Source organism: Callorhinus ursinus, unplaced genomic scaffold, assembly GCF_003265705.2.
Source record: "Callorhinus ursinus isolate GAN/ISIS: 27379988/994484 unplaced genomic scaffold, GSC_fseal_2.0 scaffold9, whole genome shotgun sequence".
NCBI lineage: Eukaryota > Metazoa > Chordata > Mammalia > Carnivora > Otariidae > Callorhinus > Callorhinus ursinus.
This window is the reverse complement of record NW_027397071.1, coordinates 10,236,192-10,254,879: the sequence shown is the minus strand read 5'-3', so window position 1 is coordinate 10,254,879 and position 18,688 is coordinate 10,236,192. Positions and strand designations below refer to the sequence as shown.

General features: G+C 35.4%; 1 protein-coding gene across 3 annotated transcripts in view; it reads left to right on the top strand.

Annotated features, from left to right (window-relative positions):
- Positions 1-18,688, top strand: part of GPSM2 (G protein signaling modulator 2) — a 53,990-nt gene that overhangs the window by 20,176 nt on the left and 15,126 nt on the right. For all 3 annotated transcript variants that reach the window (XM_025872333.2, XM_025872332.2, XM_073896208.1), the window contains 9 exons: positions 154-296; positions 1,088-1,211; positions 1,325-1,440; positions 4,069-4,224; positions 5,151-5,259; positions 6,127-6,256; positions 12,378-12,448; positions 15,404-15,580; positions 17,931-18,090. In XM_025872333.2, coding sequence (XP_025728118.1) covers positions 154-296; positions 1,088-1,211; positions 1,325-1,440; positions 4,069-4,224; positions 5,151-5,259; positions 6,127-6,256; positions 12,378-12,448; positions 15,404-15,580; positions 17,931-18,090 — 1,186 coding nt within the window. The remainder of the gene's footprint in view (positions 1-153; positions 297-1,087; positions 1,212-1,324; positions 1,441-4,068; positions 4,225-5,150; positions 5,260-6,126; positions 6,257-12,377; positions 12,449-15,403; positions 15,581-17,930; positions 18,091-18,688) is intronic.

Sequence of the window (18,688 nt, the reverse complement as noted above, 5' to 3'; positions counted from 1 at the left end):
TCTTTCATAAGTAATCATTTGTTTGGTTCTGTATGGATGGCCAATGTAAACATTTTCTTGACCATCAAGGATATTATAAATAAATATGTGATTGGCATTAGAATACCTGGCTTCTGATTTCAAAATGTAAATTCTGCTGACATCTTCATCTAGGTGGGAGAAGCAAGAGCACTTTACAATCTTGGAAATGTGTATCACGCCAAAGGGAAAAGTTTTGGCTGCCCTGGTCCTCAGGACATAGGAGAATTTCCAGAAGAAGTGAGAAATGCCCTTCAGGCAGCTGTGGATTATTATGAGTAAGTAGCACTGATGCAGTCATGTGGCCCACCTAAGCCTTGGATCTAGTCTACATTCTCTATCCAGTAATACATTTTTAAGTTTGTCAGAGGTTTTAGAATTATGGACTAGCAAGTAAAAATAAACCATCAAATTGCTGCTAACTGTTTTAGTGTTAGTGGTAATCCCCTCCCAGGAAAGCTTTCCTTTAAACTGTTAACCAGTGCCACTTAGTGGCAAAAACAAGAAATATCAATCATTAGCCTAAGTTATGTGGAGTAAATTTAGTCTCTTAACTAGTAGAATTTCATAGAACTTCTTAGCTGTAAGGGTTCTAAGATTGACCCCATTTTTGACTTTGGACAGAAACCTGCCTGAATGATTCAGTAAAGTGTTCCCAGTTATTTAATATTCCCAGTTCTCAGTGTTCCCAGTTCTCACCCTCCATCATGGATATATCTTTTTTTTTTTAAGATTTTATTTATTTATTTAGAGAGAGAATGTGCACATGAGCGGGGGCAGGGGCAGACGGAGAGGGAGAGAATCTCAAGCAGATTTCCTGCTGAGCACAGAGCCAGATATGGGGCTTGATCTTACGACCCTGAGATGATGACATGAGCCGAAATCACGAGTAGGACACTCAACCAACTGAGCCCCCAGGCACCCCTTTCATAGATATGGCTTTAAAATGTGGCACATTATGGCTCTAAGCTTATGTAAAATTTTTTTGATAAAAAGAATTTGATTTGTAAGTCTAATCAATACATTTTTTTCTCAAACTTATTTTTTCACAACTTTTGTTACCATTTAGGGAGAACCTATCACTAGTGACTGCTTTGGGTGATCGAGCAGCCCAAGGACGTGCCTTTGGAAATCTTGGAAATACACATTACCTCCTTGGCAACTTCAGGGATGCAGTTATAGCTCATGAGCAGGTATAGTGCAAGGCTTCGGAGCCAGATCGTTTTCTCCATCAGTGTTTTGAACAGTGATTAGATTATTCTTTAGTTTTATTATAGCTATATCTAATTAGAATTCTCTGTTTCAGCGTCTCCTTATTGCAAAAGAATTTGGAGATAAAGCAGCTGAAAGAAGAGCATATAGCAACCTTGGAAATGCATATATATTTCTTGGTGAATTTGAAACTGCCTCTGAATACTACAAGTTAGTCTAATATTTCTGTAGATAAATGTAAAATGAGTAGTTATGCAATCCTATTAAATGATAGGCTTTGGGTTTAAAACCTGCTTTTTGCACATACTAGCAATAGGACCTTGTGCTTCTAAGCCTCAGTTTCTTCATCTGTAACGGATAATGCCAATTCCTTGCTTTTGGTATTATTGTGAGGATTGAATAAAAGAATAAATTCAGCACTTACTTTGCATAGGACCTGGTATTATTGTACCTTAGGTTTAATGGTAGTGGTATGACTCCTTTATATTTTTGTAAGTTTTTATCTTTAAAACTAATTGTTTTTAAATGAAATTCTAAACTTTTACAGTCTTTTAAACCTGTTTAGCATGTGTGGTGTGTGTGTGTGTGTTTATTTATTTATTTCCCAATTATGTGTTTGAAGAAAAGCCACAAGAAAGCCTGATAACAAAAATATGCCCTAGTTTTTGCCAGTGATCACTGAATTTTTTTCCCTACCATCGCACCCCCTTGTTGAGCAGTTCTCCCACTCTCCTCTGCCCATCTTTGGTCCTCACCGTAAACTGAGGCCCCATTCACTTACCTGAGGAGTTGGCAAACCCAGCTTCTTCTGGGCAGGGTCTTTCTGATCTATCAGTAGACTTGAAACATAGGTAATAGCAAAGTGTAGACTGTTTGAGACTGTCCGGTCTATGCTTTATAGTTTGGAATTTTCTCTAGTGGGGATTGAAGTCCCATGCAGACCTTAGGCAGAAGCCAGTTTGAACCACAGGTAGTGATTGATTTGTATTTTATTGTTAAAGAATCCAATGTGAGAGAGTTTTGGATAGTTTGTTATCTAAAAAGACGGTAAAATTGCTTTGGGTCCATCTAAAAAACTAGAATGTCATCCCATCCTACTCTAAACATTGACCAATGGTTAATATTTATTGGTTGGTTAAATATGAAATATCCTTCCAAATAAAATATATTACTATATAAGAAGTATATATTTTTATTTTAAATAGGAAATTTCTTATATTTTAAAGCAAAAGACATACAAATATCTTAATAAATGATCTGCTTGTATTAAATACTGAAAAGTTCTGTAAGAATGTGGATGGTGGCTATTTGACTAAAAAGCATGAGTATAAAGTAATGAAACTTCCTCCCACTGCCCTCTCCATAAGTAGGCTAGAACTCAGATAGAACTCTCCTTTAGAATTGTTTTCACGACCACACAAGAAGACTGTCTTAACAGTTTAAAGATTTTTTTAATTATTCATGAGAGAGAGAGAGAGAAGCAGAGGGAGAAGCAGGCTCCCCACAGAGCAGGGAGCCCAATGTGGGACTGGAGCCTGATGCGGGACTCGATCCCAGGACCCCAGGATCACAACCCGAGCTACAGGCAGACACTTAACTGACTGAGCCACCCAGGTGCCCCTGTCTTAACATTTTAAATTCATATCCTCAGGATAGAAAGCAGTAGTTTGGTAAACCTACTTTAGCAAATGAATTTGGTTCCAGAAGGACTTCTGAACATTTACAAATTAACTATACCCTCAAAGAATAATGGTGTGCCAGAAAGATACCCCAGGATCTGAAAGCAAATCCAAAAGTCTTCCAAAAATGTATGAGAGGAGGCAATATTACAATATGTATGTAATAAGTGTGTAGCCTCCCAAGGTAACAGCTTTGAAGGTGGTATCATTAAATATATAATTTCAGGTTTGCTTAAAACTATCAGATTATCATATACTTCTTTTTCATATAAGTATAAATCATATGAAATATGATTTATGAAATATGAAATATTTATACTCTTTGGCAGAAATAATAGCCATTTAAGTTATTGGATCTAAAGCATCTGCAGGATTAAGTGCTGACGATAATAACAAAACAGTATTAACATTTATTATCATATACTGTGAACAAGATGCTATTCTAAGCACTTCATGTATACTAATTCATTTAATCCTCACAAAACCCTGGGAGATATTTTCCTCATTTTACATATGAAGAAACAGAAAGAGGTTGAATGACTTGCCCCATTACAGAGCTAATAATTGGCAAAGTTGGGATTTGAACCCAGTCTGGCTCTAGGGTCCACACTCTTAGCTTCTCATTGACGATTCAATGAGTATTAGGTAGAATTTGGTTAATGTTTAAATATGGTGTTTAATGTTTTTCATGAATCAGTGACTAATAACCTATACATTAGAATTTTTTTTTCCTATACATTAGAATTTTAACTAAGTATTTTAAGTTTTGACAAAATGCAAAGACAACAGTCCGATGCAAAGAGAGGTTATATGGACAAAATTCTCTTTAAGTTATTGCTACTACAACTGGGACGGGTTTTTTTTAATGTTAAAAATACTATATTATATAATCTTTAGAGGTACTTGATCTCATATGTCAATATTCTTTTTCTCTAAAGAATTAATAGGACTCTCAAATTTATTCTTAGAGTTTGGATTTGGTTTTTGTGTTTCCAAGACATCTTTTCATTTTGTCTAAACATAATGGAGAAAGTGTGGGATATTAAACTCTAAAATAGATTTACTTTAAAGGCAGAAGGAAGAATGAGAGTTTGATTTTACAGTTATTATAGCCAAAAATAAAAATGATCATTGTGTAAGAATTAATTCCTTTTTTTAGAAAGACACTACTATTGGCTCGACAGCTTAAAGACAGAGCTGTTGAAGCACAGTCTTGTTATAGTCTTGGAAACACATATACGTTGCTTCAAGACTACGAAAAGGCCATTGATTATCATCTGAAGCACTTGGCAATTGCTCAAGAGCTAAATGATAGGTAAGTTATACACCTTTTTACTATAATTATAAAATACAGGTGCATTATTGAATCCCTAGAATTTTTCCTTTGTTTTTGTTTCCTTTGTTTTGTTTTTTAATTCTTTTTCAAGGAATTTCTTCTGTTTTTAGTCACCTCTTTATATTATTGTTTGAAGGGCTAGCATGTCTGAGAAGATTAGACTGATCCATATAGCCTTGAACCAAGACGTAAATAGGTCACAAACTCAGTTGCCTACAAAGGTCCTCCTGACTAGATCAGTATGAGAATTGTGGTCAACTTACAGATAACGCCCAATGTAAAGGGCACAGCTGCTCCTCAGCTCCAGCTCCTTGTTGCTAGGCAGGACCGAGGATGTTATGTCTATATACTCCTCTTTTTTAAAGAGAAGCTGGAAGTCCTGAGTTTTATTTGAAATCTTCTGATTTTTAAATGTTGGTGGCTAATTAAAAAAAAAACTGTATGAAAAAGCAGTGTATCTGTGCATTCATTTAGTCTGTGATGTTTGTTTAGGAAGACAGATTTTTACTTCATTATAAAGAACTTCTCTGTAGTTGTTCAAAATGAAGTATGCTACTTCTAGCGAGCTCTCTCCCCAGTGTATTCAAACATGGACTGAATGATTACCTGGGCTATCATGGAAAGAGAATGGAGTAGTCTAACTAGAAGACCTATTCCTGAGATTTTATTATTTCATAATAAATTGTATGTTTTAAAAGAATGTTTCCCATTTTAATACCTGACTCTGAGTTCAGTATTATCTGGATAGTCTCGTAAGTCTCTAATGTTAAGAAACTATGTTCTTTATATGAAATACCAAATAAATTCAAAGCATTATTTATGCCTTTAATTACTACTAGATAGCTTTTATTCCACAGACAGCTCTCTTTCAGATAACTGCATGTTAGCTTTGAATTGTTTTGTAGAATTGGTGAAGGAAGAGCATGTTGGAGCTTAGGAAATGCATACACCGCTCTAGGGAATCATGATCAAGCGATGCATTTTGCTGAAAAGCACTTGGAAATTTCAAGAGAGGTATGAAACTAAAACACTGCTATCTGTGCTGTTATGATTCAGAAATTAGCAGGGCAGGGGGAAGCCCTATTATTTCTCTAGATTGCTCCTATGTGACCTAGTAATAAATTTAACTATGTTATTCCCTTGGCCTAAGAACTGCATGAAGTATTTTAATATACAGATCAGAGGTCTGTTTGCATTGGCCTTGATGTAGGAAGACAAGAAGGTTAGGCCAGGCATGGCAGAATGGAAAGATTACTGAAATATGCCCCCCGTCTCTACATGGAAAAGTAGCATGGTATAGAAAGAAAAACATATTTTGTTTTGTAAACATGATTTTTATAATCAAGGATTGGTTCCTGTTACAGTTCTGCCACTTTCTGGCTATTTGAGCTTGGAAACCTTTTCTGAGTCTGATTTCTCTCATTTATAAAATGGGAAGAATAATATCTACCTTGTAAATCATTATAAGAATTAGAGATAGTTATATAAAAGTGCCTAGTGTAATGCTTAGTGCTGGCTTAATATAAACTATTACTATGGAATGGAAACAAAATAAGGAAATTTTAATCATGTGATGCCAAGTTAATGTGTCACAGAATAACCTACATTATTATTAGATATTATAGAAATTAAAAGCAACTAATATTTAGAGAATGAATTGATACAATGTAATTAGCTTTCCTATTGCCATACTTTAGAAATTTCCCTTTCCTTTAAGACAATTATTGAAAAAACCCATTTCGTTCAGTCTCTTAATTCTAATATAACTATTTTCATTTCTCTATATTTTCTTCCAGTTTTAGGTTCACAACATTTTCAGCTAATCTTCACCATTCTTTGTTTTTAAATACTACTCTAAAATATAAATGCTTGTGGTTGTAGGTTGGGGATAGAAGTGGTGAACTAACAGCACGACTAAATCTCTCAGATCTTCAAATGGTTCTTGGTCTGAGCTACAGCACAAATAATTCAATAATGTCTGAAAATATTGAAATTGATAACAGTTTGCATGGTAAGTAATAGGTGTTCAAACCCAATTTCTTTATTCTCAATTACATTACCTGTCACATGTTTACCATATCCAGAGAGAATATGTAACATAGGAAGCTCAACTTTTTATAATACCTTTTTGCTTTACACTAGTCCTATTGATTTGTCAATACAGAATATAGTATTTTCAGCTGTTACCATGAACTTAGGAAAGGTAAAAGTATGCTTATTTTCTTTTGTAAAAATACATTTAAATTCTCTATCTACAGGCTCACTCAAAAATTTGTAAATGTGAAGATGTAAAAATTAAAACATATTGTTTGGTTCTTTTTAATTCAAATGTTTTTACATATTTGATTTTTGTTTAGCTCTTTTCTTCCCAGATTTATTTATTTATTTATTGAGAGAGAGAGTAGGTAGTAGCAAGCAAGTAGCAAGGGAGGGAGAGGGACAAGCAGACTACACTCAATGTGGAGCCTGACGCAGGGCTCCACTTCATGACCCTGAGATCATGACCTGAGCTGAAATCGAGAGTCGGACACTTAACCAACTGAGCCACCCAGGCGCTCCTCCCGTTTAATTTCTAAGGTGATCTCTTAGTATTTTTACTATTTTTTTTAAATTCAGAAAACCTGGGAAATTTTCTTTAGGTAAGCACCTACAGAAAGATTTGCTTTGACATTGCTACAGGGAAAGACATGCTTGAATGTCTCTGTTTCTACATGAAAAAAATTGTACATTTTTTTTTAAAGTAAGCCTTATGCCCCATGTGAGGCTTGAACTCATGACCCTGAAATCAAGAGTCGCATGCTCTACTGACTGAGCCAACCAGGTGCCCCCAAAATTCTACTTCTGATTAAAGAAGTAAAAAGGGACATTAGAGTCACATTTTTTAATATTCTATACATGATTGTGTGAGATCCATTTTACAGATTTTATAGAGAATTAAAAATTCTCAGTCTGATAAAAGTTACCAATACAGATTAATGTTTTGAACTTAGAAGTCAGTGAAAAATAGAGCTTTCATCTCTCATTTCCTTCTCTAAACTCATATAAAAAAAGGAAGAAGGAAGAGAAATTAGCAGCTAGTCATCTGATTAAGACTTGGAAAGAACATTTAGTGAAAGATTCTGAAGTATGGGTAATATATGGAACTGTGTGCCTTGCAACTGAGTAATGGGCTGAAAAGTTTCTCTGTGCTTAATTTTCAAGTAGGGTATGTTGTAATAGCTCTCATATTTTAACAAACTATTACTTGTCCTCATGGACCCCTCTAAATGTAGACCCATTTTTTTGTTCCCACTTATAAACAAACTTGAAAATAGTATTAATGTTCATTTCTTTACTTCTTCACCTCCCATTCTCTGCTCAAGTCACTCTACTTGGGCTTTGGCTTCATCATGACACTGAAACCTTCTCAAGGTTACCAGAAATCTCCATTTTACCAAATCATTGATCAGTTTTCAGATGTCAGGTTACTTGATTTCTCAGCAATGTTTCCTACCACTGATCATTCCCTTCTCAAAATACTTTGCTCATTTGGCTTCTAGGATTACCCTCCTTTTCTGGTTTGCTCTCACATCACTGGCCACTCTCAGGCTTCATTACTCTCTCCTTATCATCTTTCCATCCTTGAAATTTGTGGTGTCCAGAGATCAATTCTTGGACCTCTTCTTCCTTCCCCCTTCCTTCTCTCCCTCTTTTCTTTCTATCCTGTCCTTCCTTCCTTTCTGATTTTATCCTTTTTCCTCTTAACCTATACTCTAGATCAATGTTTCTTTTTCTTTTTTTTTTTTAAGATTTTATTTGTCAGAAGAGAGAGCACAAGCAGGGGGAGCGGCAGGCAGAGGGAGAAGCAGGCTCCCCGCTGAGCAAGGAGCCCGATGTGGGACTCGATCCCAAGACTTTTGGATCATGACCTGAGCCAAAGGCAGAACGCCTAACTGACTGAGCCACCCAGGTGTCCCAAGATTGATTATTTATTTATCTACTTATTTATTTATTTATTTATGAATGACAGCGGGAGCAAGCACGAGCCAGGGGGAGAGGCAGAGAAGCAGACTCCTTGCTGAGCAGGGAGCCTGACACGGGGGCCTGATCCAGGAACCCTGTGATCGTGACCTGAGCTGAAGGCAGACACTTAACTGACTGAGCTACCCAGGTGCCCCTAGATCAGTGCTTCTAATAGAACTTTCTGCGAAGATGGAAATATTGTATACCTAGTCTGTCTAGTACAATAGCTTCTGGCCATATGTGGCTCTTGAACACTTGCAGTGTGGCTAGTGCGAAAGAGGAAATGAATTCTTAATATTAATTGTAATTAGTTAAAAATTTAAAAGCCATATGTGACTGGTGGCTACTATATCAAACAGCACAACTCTAGATGATTTCATTCAGTTGACTGGCTTTTATATCCTCTGTATACTGATGATTTTCAAATTGATATTTCCAGTCATAATTTTTCTCTTACGTTTGAATTCACATATATAACATTTCCATCTGAATGTCTAATTGGCATCTAAAACTTAACATGTCCAAAACAGAGCTCTTGTTTTTTCTTCCCACACATGTTCTTCCTCCAGTCTGCCCCATCTCAGGAATTGGTACCACCATTCATCCAAGTATTCAGGCCAAATACCTATGGGTCATCCTTGTTCCCTTTCTTCCACTCACTTCCTACATCCAACCTATCAGAAACCCTACCTTCAAAATATATGCCTAATCTCTCTTACAGTGTACACTGCAACAATCTTAGTACAAGCTACCAACATTTCCCAGCAGGGTACTAGCTTATCAACTATTTCTCTTGCTTCCATTCTTGATCCCTCACACTGACTTTTTCACGTAGCAGCCAGAGTGCTCTTTTAAAATGTAAATCATATCATATTATTCATCAGTTCAGAACCCTCCAATGACTTCTCATCACACCTAGAAACCAAATCCTCAGTTGTCACCATGGTTAAAAGGCCTTATGTAATCTTACCTACTTCTTCAACATCACTTCCTACCACTCCCCGTTTGCTCATTGTAGCTGCATGAAGACAAGTATTTTTTGGCCTCTTTTGTTCATTGCTGTATTTCCAGTGCAAGGAAAAGTCTGCTGGCTAAAGGAACTGCAAGGAAACATCTATTTCTGGTGTTGGCTCAGGGTAGAGAAAAGGAGTGTTCCTTAAGAATCTGAATTCATAAGCCTGCCTACATACTGGTTTGGAATTTGATTTATTCTACCTGCACAGTGAAAGAAACCCCAATCCAGTGAAGTACTTTGGGTTAGAAATGCTCCTGGAGACTTAGCAGAAGACCAGGTATTTTTCTGGAGGAAAGCATCTTTGATCCAGGTCTATAAAGGTTCACAACAACAAAATTACCAAACACATAAAGAAACAAGCCAACATGAGTAAGACAATAAACAAAAAGCAAAATTAGATCACCAAGATCTTTTTAGATGTTGGAATTATCAGATACAGAATACAAAATAACTGTGGTTAAATATTTATAGAAGTAACGAAATTAAAACAAAGGAATAACAAAAATGATCAGGCAGATTTGAAGAAAATAATAGCTTACATTATTAGTGCTTACTATTCCAGGCACTGATTTAAGTGCTTTTCCTGTTTTAACTCATTTAATCCTAACATCTCTAGGAGGTAAATTTCTGTTATCCCTAATTTACAGATGGGGACGTGGAGACAGGAGAGGTTAAGTAGACTTCCCAAGGGTTATCTATGTAGGTAGTAAAGATGGGAGTTAAACCTAGGCAGTCTGGCTTCAGAGTCTATGTCTTATCTGAGATTTATGTCTTAATGTGATTTTAACATACCTCTTATTAACTGATAGCTATATATCAGGAGTCAGATATCAGTAATAGAGGATTTAACAAGCACAATTAATGGGTTGGACCTAATGTAGCATCTTTTCAACATTGTGTGTTTGACATATTAATGAGTTGTAAAATCAGTTTCAGAGGTTGCAACTATCATTGCATGTGTGCGCACACACACACAAATGGGTTATCATACAAGATAGATAAGAGTAAGTACTGTTCTGTGAAGATTTGTTACGTATTTGTGTAAGTGTAGTCAGGGTTGTAATGCAAATGTATCTCTTAATATATGTCACTGTTAAAAAGTGAAAAACATTGGGAGCACCTGGGTGGTTCAGTTGGTTAAGTGTCTGCCTTCCGCTCAGGTCATGATCCCAGGGTCCTGGGATCGAGTTCCGTGTCCCGGCTTCCTGCTCAGCAGGAAGCCTGCTTGTCACAAAATGATGAACAGAAGAAACACAAATAGCCCATAAATACATGAAAAGATATTTAATTCATTTAATCAGGGAAAACCACAGTGAGGTAATACTGGAAACCTATTAGGAGGCTGAAAATTAAAAGGTCTGAGAATACCAGTATTGAAATGTGGGTAATGGAAACTCTTACTCAGTGTTGACAGTGATAGAATTATGTCTATTCTCAAGAACAATCTGGCAACATTCTGGGAAAGTTGAGGATGTACTAAGCATATGACCAGCAGTTCCACTCCAAGTTACATACCGCTGATACCCAAACTGGAAGAAACTCTTGCTCATGCCACTAAGATATTTTTCCAAGAATCTCTGTAGTAGTACTTGCTTATATGATTTAAAAAAAAGAAATGGAAGCAACCTATAAATCTGTCCCCAGTAGAACAGATAAAAGAATTTCCTAGTCCTAAAATGGCAATGAAAAACTAAACTACACATAGCAACTTGGCTGAATCTCACAAACGTAAGGTTGCTCAAAGGAATCAAGTTAGATATATATATATATATATATATATATATATATATATATATATATATATAGTATGAGAGCATTTATTATAAGCTATATCGCTTAGAGATCTATTCATATGTAATGAAAATAAAAATTACGAGGAGGCGGCAAGTTATAGGGAGAGTCACACAGAGGAGGAGTTAATGTGTTGATAATGGTTTATTTCTTAAGCTGAGTATTAGGTATCATATATTCCTTATGTCTTTAAAATATTGCTTAATCTTTAAAAGACTGGGTATGAAAATTCTGTATTTTAATGATTAAAAAGAAATTTGAGAACCTTTTTATCAAACTTTATCATCTAATGTGATCTTAAAATGGAAATGAGTAACTTAGAAAAGAGTAACAACAGGGGCACCTGGCTGGCTCGGTCAGTAGAGCATGCAACTGTCAATCTCAGGTCATGAGTTCAAGCCCTACATTGGGCATGGAGCCCACTTAAAAAAAAAAGATAGTGTAAGAATGTTATTTTGATTCTTAGCTCAAAATTGAAGGCCTAAAGCCTTTTCTTTAGGTTTCTACTTACTTAAACTGCCCTACAGTTTTTTTTCCTACTATAATCATTTTAGTGGGTTTTTTTATTTTTATTTTTTCCAGTTTTATTGAGAAATGTTTGATATACATGACTAAGTTTAAGGTGTATAAGCGTGATGACTTGATTTACATACGTAGTGAAATGATCACCACAGTAGGTTCAGCTAACATCCATCTTCTCATACAGATAGAAAAGAAAGGAGAAATGAAAACAAATTTTCTTCTTGCGATGAACACTCTTAGGACCCTCTTAGCAGGTTTCCTAAGTATCATAGAGCAATGTTAACTACAGTCATCATGTTGTACATTATATCCCTAGTACTTCTTTACCTTATAACTGGAAGTTTGTACCTTTTGATTATGTTCCACTCCCCTAATCCTCTCTGCTTCTGGTAAACCACAAGTTTGATCTCTTTTTCCTAGTTTGGGTTTTTTTTTTTTTTAAGATTCCACTATAAGATCATACAGGATTTGTCCATCTCATTTTTTTTTAAGTCTATGTGGATAATATAAAACCAGTTATTATAAAACGCCTTTTCTAAATTAAGGGGTAATGTTAGTAACCAAAGTTAGTTTCCAACCAAAATGTAACTTCCTTACATCAAAGCATTTTAGAGGGAGTGGGTATTCTATTTTTATGTAGTTGGTATGGAAAATTATTATTCTTAAAAGAATACATGTTTGTACATGTTTCCTCCTTCCATATGGGCTCGTGTAACAGACTTTAAAATTGAATAACCTAGTGATGCTGAATTTGTAGTCTTAAGGGCTCCCCAGTTTATTTGAATTAATTTTTTTTTCAAAGGTGCACGCCCCAAGTTCGGACGCCGACACAGTATGGAAAACATGGAACTTATGAAGTTAACACCAGAAAAGGTTGGCGGCTTTTATGTTTTAAATTTCTTGAACTGTTATCAAATATTAAATAACTTTTAACTTAAATGGTTTAAATAAACCTTGTCTTGTATAGGTATCACTTTAAAATTTTCCTTTAAAAAGAATCAGAAAAAAGTTCAGTCCAAAAAGAATGTGTATAGTATGTTGCCATCTGTATAAGAAAAGCATTATGCATATATATCCTTTGTAGATGCATAAAACCTTTCTGGAAGAATATGTAAGAAACTTGCTAACAACAATTGCTTCTGGGAAAAGTACTGGGTGTCTGAGTTAGGAGAGATTTACTTTATATAATTTGAACTGTTTGAATATTTTAACATGTACATGTATTTCACGTATTTTTTTTAATTAAAAGATCAGAAAGCTTTTTTTTCCCAACTAAATAATGGCAATGTAATTGACAAGGTTAATATTTATGATCAAGCTAGTTTTTCTGGCTACACTTCTTAAAAGCATTTTCTTAACTAACAACTTTTTATTCAAGATCTTGTCTAGGCTTTTTTTTTTTTTAAGTAACAGAGAAGGGACTTTAGAAAAAGGTTATTTTTGTCTTTATTATTTTTATTAAGTTTTTTGTTTTAATTCCAGTATAGTTAACATAGTGTTATGAGTTTGAGGTGTACAATATAGTGATTCAGTACTTCTATACATTACTCAGTGCTCATCACACTAAGTGTACTCTTTAATCCCCATCACCTATTTTATTCATCCCCCCATCCTGGAAAAAGGTTTTTGAAGAAAAGAATCTAGGCTGCTTTCTTACACCTTCATTTAACTTAATTTTACATTGTTAAAGTAGGCTGTTGTTCTTTTATGGTATATTTTATAAAATGCTTCTTATAAAATAGATTCATCATAATTTTAGAAAATTTCAACAAGAAAATTAAAATTATCAGTAATCCCACCTCCCAGTGCTATTTATTCATCTTGCATTTTCATATGAATACTATCATATTTACAGATATTTTATGTGTAGTTAATATATCATTTCCATGTCATTAAACATTTTTCTGCCCTATTATAACAAGCGTATGATTTTTTTTTCCAGGATCTATTTTATTTATTTATTTATTTTTACTTTAAATTTTTATTGTTATGCTAATCACCATACATTACATCATTAGTTTTTGATGTAGTGTTCCATGATTCATTGTGCATAACACCCAGTGCTCCACGCAGAATGTGCCCTCTTTAATACCCATCACCAGGCTAACCCATCCCCCCACCCCCTCCCCTCTAGAACCCGCATGATTTTTTAATATTGACTTTTTTGTGGGAATAGTTTTCATAAGACTAACATCTAATTGATTTGAACTTATATCCAATATTCTTTTATTCCAAACAATTAGAGTTGTTCAAAAACTCTGAAGGACTTCATGATTTCCCCAGTATCTACCTCTTAACTTGTCAGTTCTCAAAGCTGTCCAATCTGCAGATTATTTTTTTTAAAAAACAACTTTAAAGTTAATTTAGGCCTCTTATTCTTGTAGGAACGTACTAATAAGTAGCAAAATTAATTTGCTTCCTGTGCCTAGTTCTGTAGTGGTACTAACCATAGATTCCATTAAGAAGCTAACCAGATTCAACCCTGTAATTTTCCAAGAGCCAAATAATGACAGGTTTTATCTTTAAAATATGTTTGGAATTAGTTCTGTTTTCTTTTCCTCATCATAAAGTTGCATTAGAGTTCATTATTTCATTAGTCTCAACAAAGTAAAGAAGCATACATAAAGAAAAAAGGGAGATGTCTGTGTCAGAGATGCTTCTTGGGAAAGAGTACAACTGCAGGGAGCTCTTGAGACTCTGAATGTCAGAAAAATGCCTTTTTGCTACTCTCACATTTGATTGGTAGTTCTGCTTACTATGGAATTATTGGTTGGAAATAATTTTCCTTCATAATTTTGAGGACATTGTTCCAGTCTCTATTCTTCAGTGTTTTTGTTGAGAAGTCCAAATAAGTAAATAGGAAACATCTAAAATTTTTCACATTTCGAAACACTTGGGATTTAGGTGGGTTTTATGTTCTGACATCTGGGGCCATCTAGTTTTTCTCGAATCAGTAGACCCTGAAGTCCACTCTAGCAATAGTTTCCCCTTATCACCTGTATGAGAAAAGGAATGGGGGCGGGGTAAGGGGGGTGAGGCTTCATTTGATGCAGATAGCTGGCTTGGTTCACTCACTAGCTGCCTGTCTCATTCAGGTAATGTAGCCTCAAGGCAGGACTTACTCTAATTTGTGCCTTATGATGTAACTATGAAAATGTGTTTTATCAAATTACCCGTTATTACATAACATAGACCTTTGGACTTACTTGCAAACACTTAAGACTGAAATGTTAAAGCTGCAAATGTCACATAGCTACTATACATACTGTAGGTTTTCCTTTCCACTCAGTAAATATTTGTTATATTGAGTCTGCTATTTAGAGGTTAAGTATATTTAAACCAGGTCTAGTCCTATATAAATTGTGATTAGGTGTTTTGCCTATTGAGAATTTAGTAGTTAATGAAAACAAAAAATATCACCAAAAAATTGATACTGCTATATAAATTTTAGATGTTAATTTCTACAGTTAAAAATTCTACATACACCCAAAATTTCCAGTTGTAACAAATTAACTCATACCCAGAATAAAACTTGCTCTTTCCCTGACCATTCAAATTTTATTTTTATGGGATTTTGGCAAACTCTGTTTTCTTACTCTTAAGTTCTTAAAAGCCATCATTTTAATGTTTTGGTAATGAGAAGTCCACAGTATACATTTGGTACAAGCTGTTGAAAATACACTGGCAAAAAGGAATTTATTAAGAGATCTAGCTGCCTCCCCCACACACACACTAATGAGTGGCGATGGCAGGTTAATATTATAGAAAACCAGAGATAGCTTTGTTTTTTTCATGTCCTGCTTTCCATTTATGTTCATAATTTTGTAGGTACAGAACTGGAACAGTGAAATTCTTGCTAAACAAAAGCCTCTTATTGCCAAACCTTCTGCGAAGCTGCTCTTTGTCAACAGATTGAAGGGGAAAAAATGCAAAACTAATTCCTCCACTAAAGTTCTCCAAGATGCCAGTAATTCCACTGATCACCGAATTCCAAATTCTCAGAGAGTACGTATAAAATAAGATTTTGAGTGCTGTGCTTTGAGTACCTACATTTTAGTATTCTTGTATTGAAACTGAATATTTGGAAACTTAAGACATTTGATACAAAATGCCATTTTTATTCAAAGAAGTCTTCCGTATTTCCCTATTTTTTCTGTCTTCTTCAAAGCTAGAAACTAATTTCTCCATTCATGGATATGTTGCTTCACTGCTTTGGACAGTAATTGTTTGTCCCTATTTGCAAAAATACTACCTTTTATTTTACTGCAGTGTCTCCCAGTAGAACTGTCCTTCTTTCAGCTTAGAAGTTAGAATAAATTAAATTTAGATGTTCAAGGATTTTAAAATACTCATTTAAAATAGTATCTGCTAGCATCAACTTCTATTTATTTATACTGAAATAATAATAGAGTCAAAAACTATTTTGATGAAAGATGACCACAGGAATCAGGTTATTAAATATAACTTAAAATATTTATAAATATCAGGAGTATCTCTAGCTAAGCTATACTCTGATAAAAGAATCAAAATAAATTACAAAGATGATTTTTCTAATTATCAAGTCCATTTTTCAATGAGAGATTTTGAAAAAAGTGTGTTAGTCTTTTAATTTTTTTTTATGGACTTCTCTTGGTTCTCTTCTCAGCATTCCATCTATGACTGTACCCTGGTAGTGTCCTTTGTCTTGACTTTTATCACTAGTTTTTTACCTATGTATGACTAACAAAAGGAAGCATTATGGGATATACAAAAATGGCTCAGGAATATTTTTATAGATCTAGAGCAGATCTCAAAGGCATACCTTTGTTCAAGGTTTGAGGTCTTAACTAAGCCCACTTAGCCCAACTGAAAATGTCCATACTTCTGGAACCTCCTGTGTTTTGATGTTCAGAATTTTGAATTTGAGCCGTTTTTGCCCCAAGGAAGGTCTTGTGATTAGTGCATCTGACTAGTTTATGTACATACTTCCTCCCAATCCTCAAACTGAACATGTTAAAAACTACTGTCTCAACACCTCCTGTTTGCCTTATTTATGCCATGTTCTCCATCCCCCAAGTCAGGAACCCAGGTGTCATTCTAGACTCCCTCTCCTTCACTAACCACATCCGGTCAATCCTTCCATCCCTCAGATCTGCCTCACCCCCTCCTTCTGAAAATAAACTTCTGCTACTATGTCTTAGTTCTTAGGGCACTACTGCAGCTCTTACCCAGATGTTTGGAATAGGCGCCTGAACTGATCACTTTCGCTGCATTAACCTCTGCAACCATTCAGAGGGGCCAGTTCTGTTTCTGTACAGAACTGTTTAAAATTATTACCAATGCTCTTACTTTTCATGTAGGATAACTTGTTAGTATGTCATACAGAGGCCCTTGTTTTGGTGGCTTCTTCCTCTTCACCTCCCCTACCCCCTATAGTTCATTATCCCCCGAGTACTACAGACCTTTGGAATTGCATATTAATCAGTATGAAGCATATCTCCCCAGCAAATGCTAATTCATTCTTCAGGAGCCAACTCAAATATCACAGTTCCCCCTGTGTCCCTTAAGAATTAGTTCTGCCCTTCTCCTGAGGCCTATAACACTTTATATAAATGTACCTCTACTATAATATTTACATCATTATGAAAAACAAAATACTTTTTTGTTAAACCCTGCAACTGTCATTTTAAGCTTTGAAGCTTTCCAAGTAAAATATGACCGGTTCCCCTCTGCCCCAAATATTCATTTATTTGAAGTTTATTTTTTCAATATCTCCAAATCTTTAATAAAGGACCTTGGAAATTATTCTTTCTTAGTTTGCAGTTCTTAGATTAGTTTACTTTTAAATTCTGTTGTAGAATCTTAGAACTGAACTTTGAGCCTGGTATCACTAATATTTACGTAATTCATTCAGTATCTGGAGCAGTTCCCCAGAATATGAGGTACATTTTTTTTTAAGATATTTATTTGAGAGAGAGCACAAGCAGGGTGGAGGGGCAGAGAGAGAAGCAGACTCCCCACTGAGCAGGGAGCCCGATGTGGGACTCGATCCCAGGACCCTGGGATCATGACCTGAGCCGAAGGCAGATGCTTAGACTGAGCCACCCAGGTGCCCTGAGGTACATTCCTTTAGCCCTGGAAATACAAGGATTAAAAACTATACATAACTAGAATAAAATATAACTAGAAATGCTTTTTGTTAGTTGGACTGAAATAACTTTATTACCAAGGTTGCCATTTTGAATTCTTTATAATGAAAGTGTCAATTTTTATTTTTAATCTTCATCCTTTACCTTTTGCATACGTATCATGATATTGTTCCATTGATGATCTGATGCTAATGCTGGAATATTTAGATTTTCTCTCAATATTTCAGAAAGTCAGTACAGATACTATTGGAGATGAAGGGTTCTTTGACCTGGTAAGCCGATTTCAGAGCAATCGGATGGATGATCAGAGGTGCTGCTTACAAGAACAGAGCTGTGGGCCAGCTTCAACTGCAGCTTCTTCCACTCCCCCTAGAGTGATGTTAAAAAGTGAGTTATCTGTGCTTCTACCCCCATTTTAATAGTTCCTTGTGATACTCTTGTGATTTCTTTCTGAGAGTTTAGATCTCATCAGAGCAAGCACAGTAAATGAGCCTGAACCCAGGTATATTGGAAATGCTGGTATTTCTTCAGTTCAAAACAAAGTTTTGTTTCAGTTTCCCTAGGTTTATCTGTATTTTAGTCCACCGCACTTTCTACTAACTATAGCATACTGTCTCCCTAGATTCTTTGGGACTGGGAAAAAAATCTAAAAGTAAAAATAGTGGAGCGCCTGGGTGGCTCAGTCGTTAAGTGTCTGCCTTCAGCTCAGGTCATGATCCTGGGGTCCTGGGATCGAGCCTCACATCGGGCTCCCTGCTCAGCGGGAAGCCTGCTTCTCCCTCTCCCACTCCCCCTGCTTATGTTCCCTCTCTCGCTGTGTCTCTCTCTGTCAAATAAATCTTTAAAAAAAAAAAAAATAGGAAAAAATTTAAGTTATATATACCTTATAATTCTATGTAAAACACCAACGCTTCCTATTTGGATTTTGAAAAGCCAGTGCAGACTGAAGAGGAACCTATGACTAAGGCTAAAGCTAAGGTCTGCC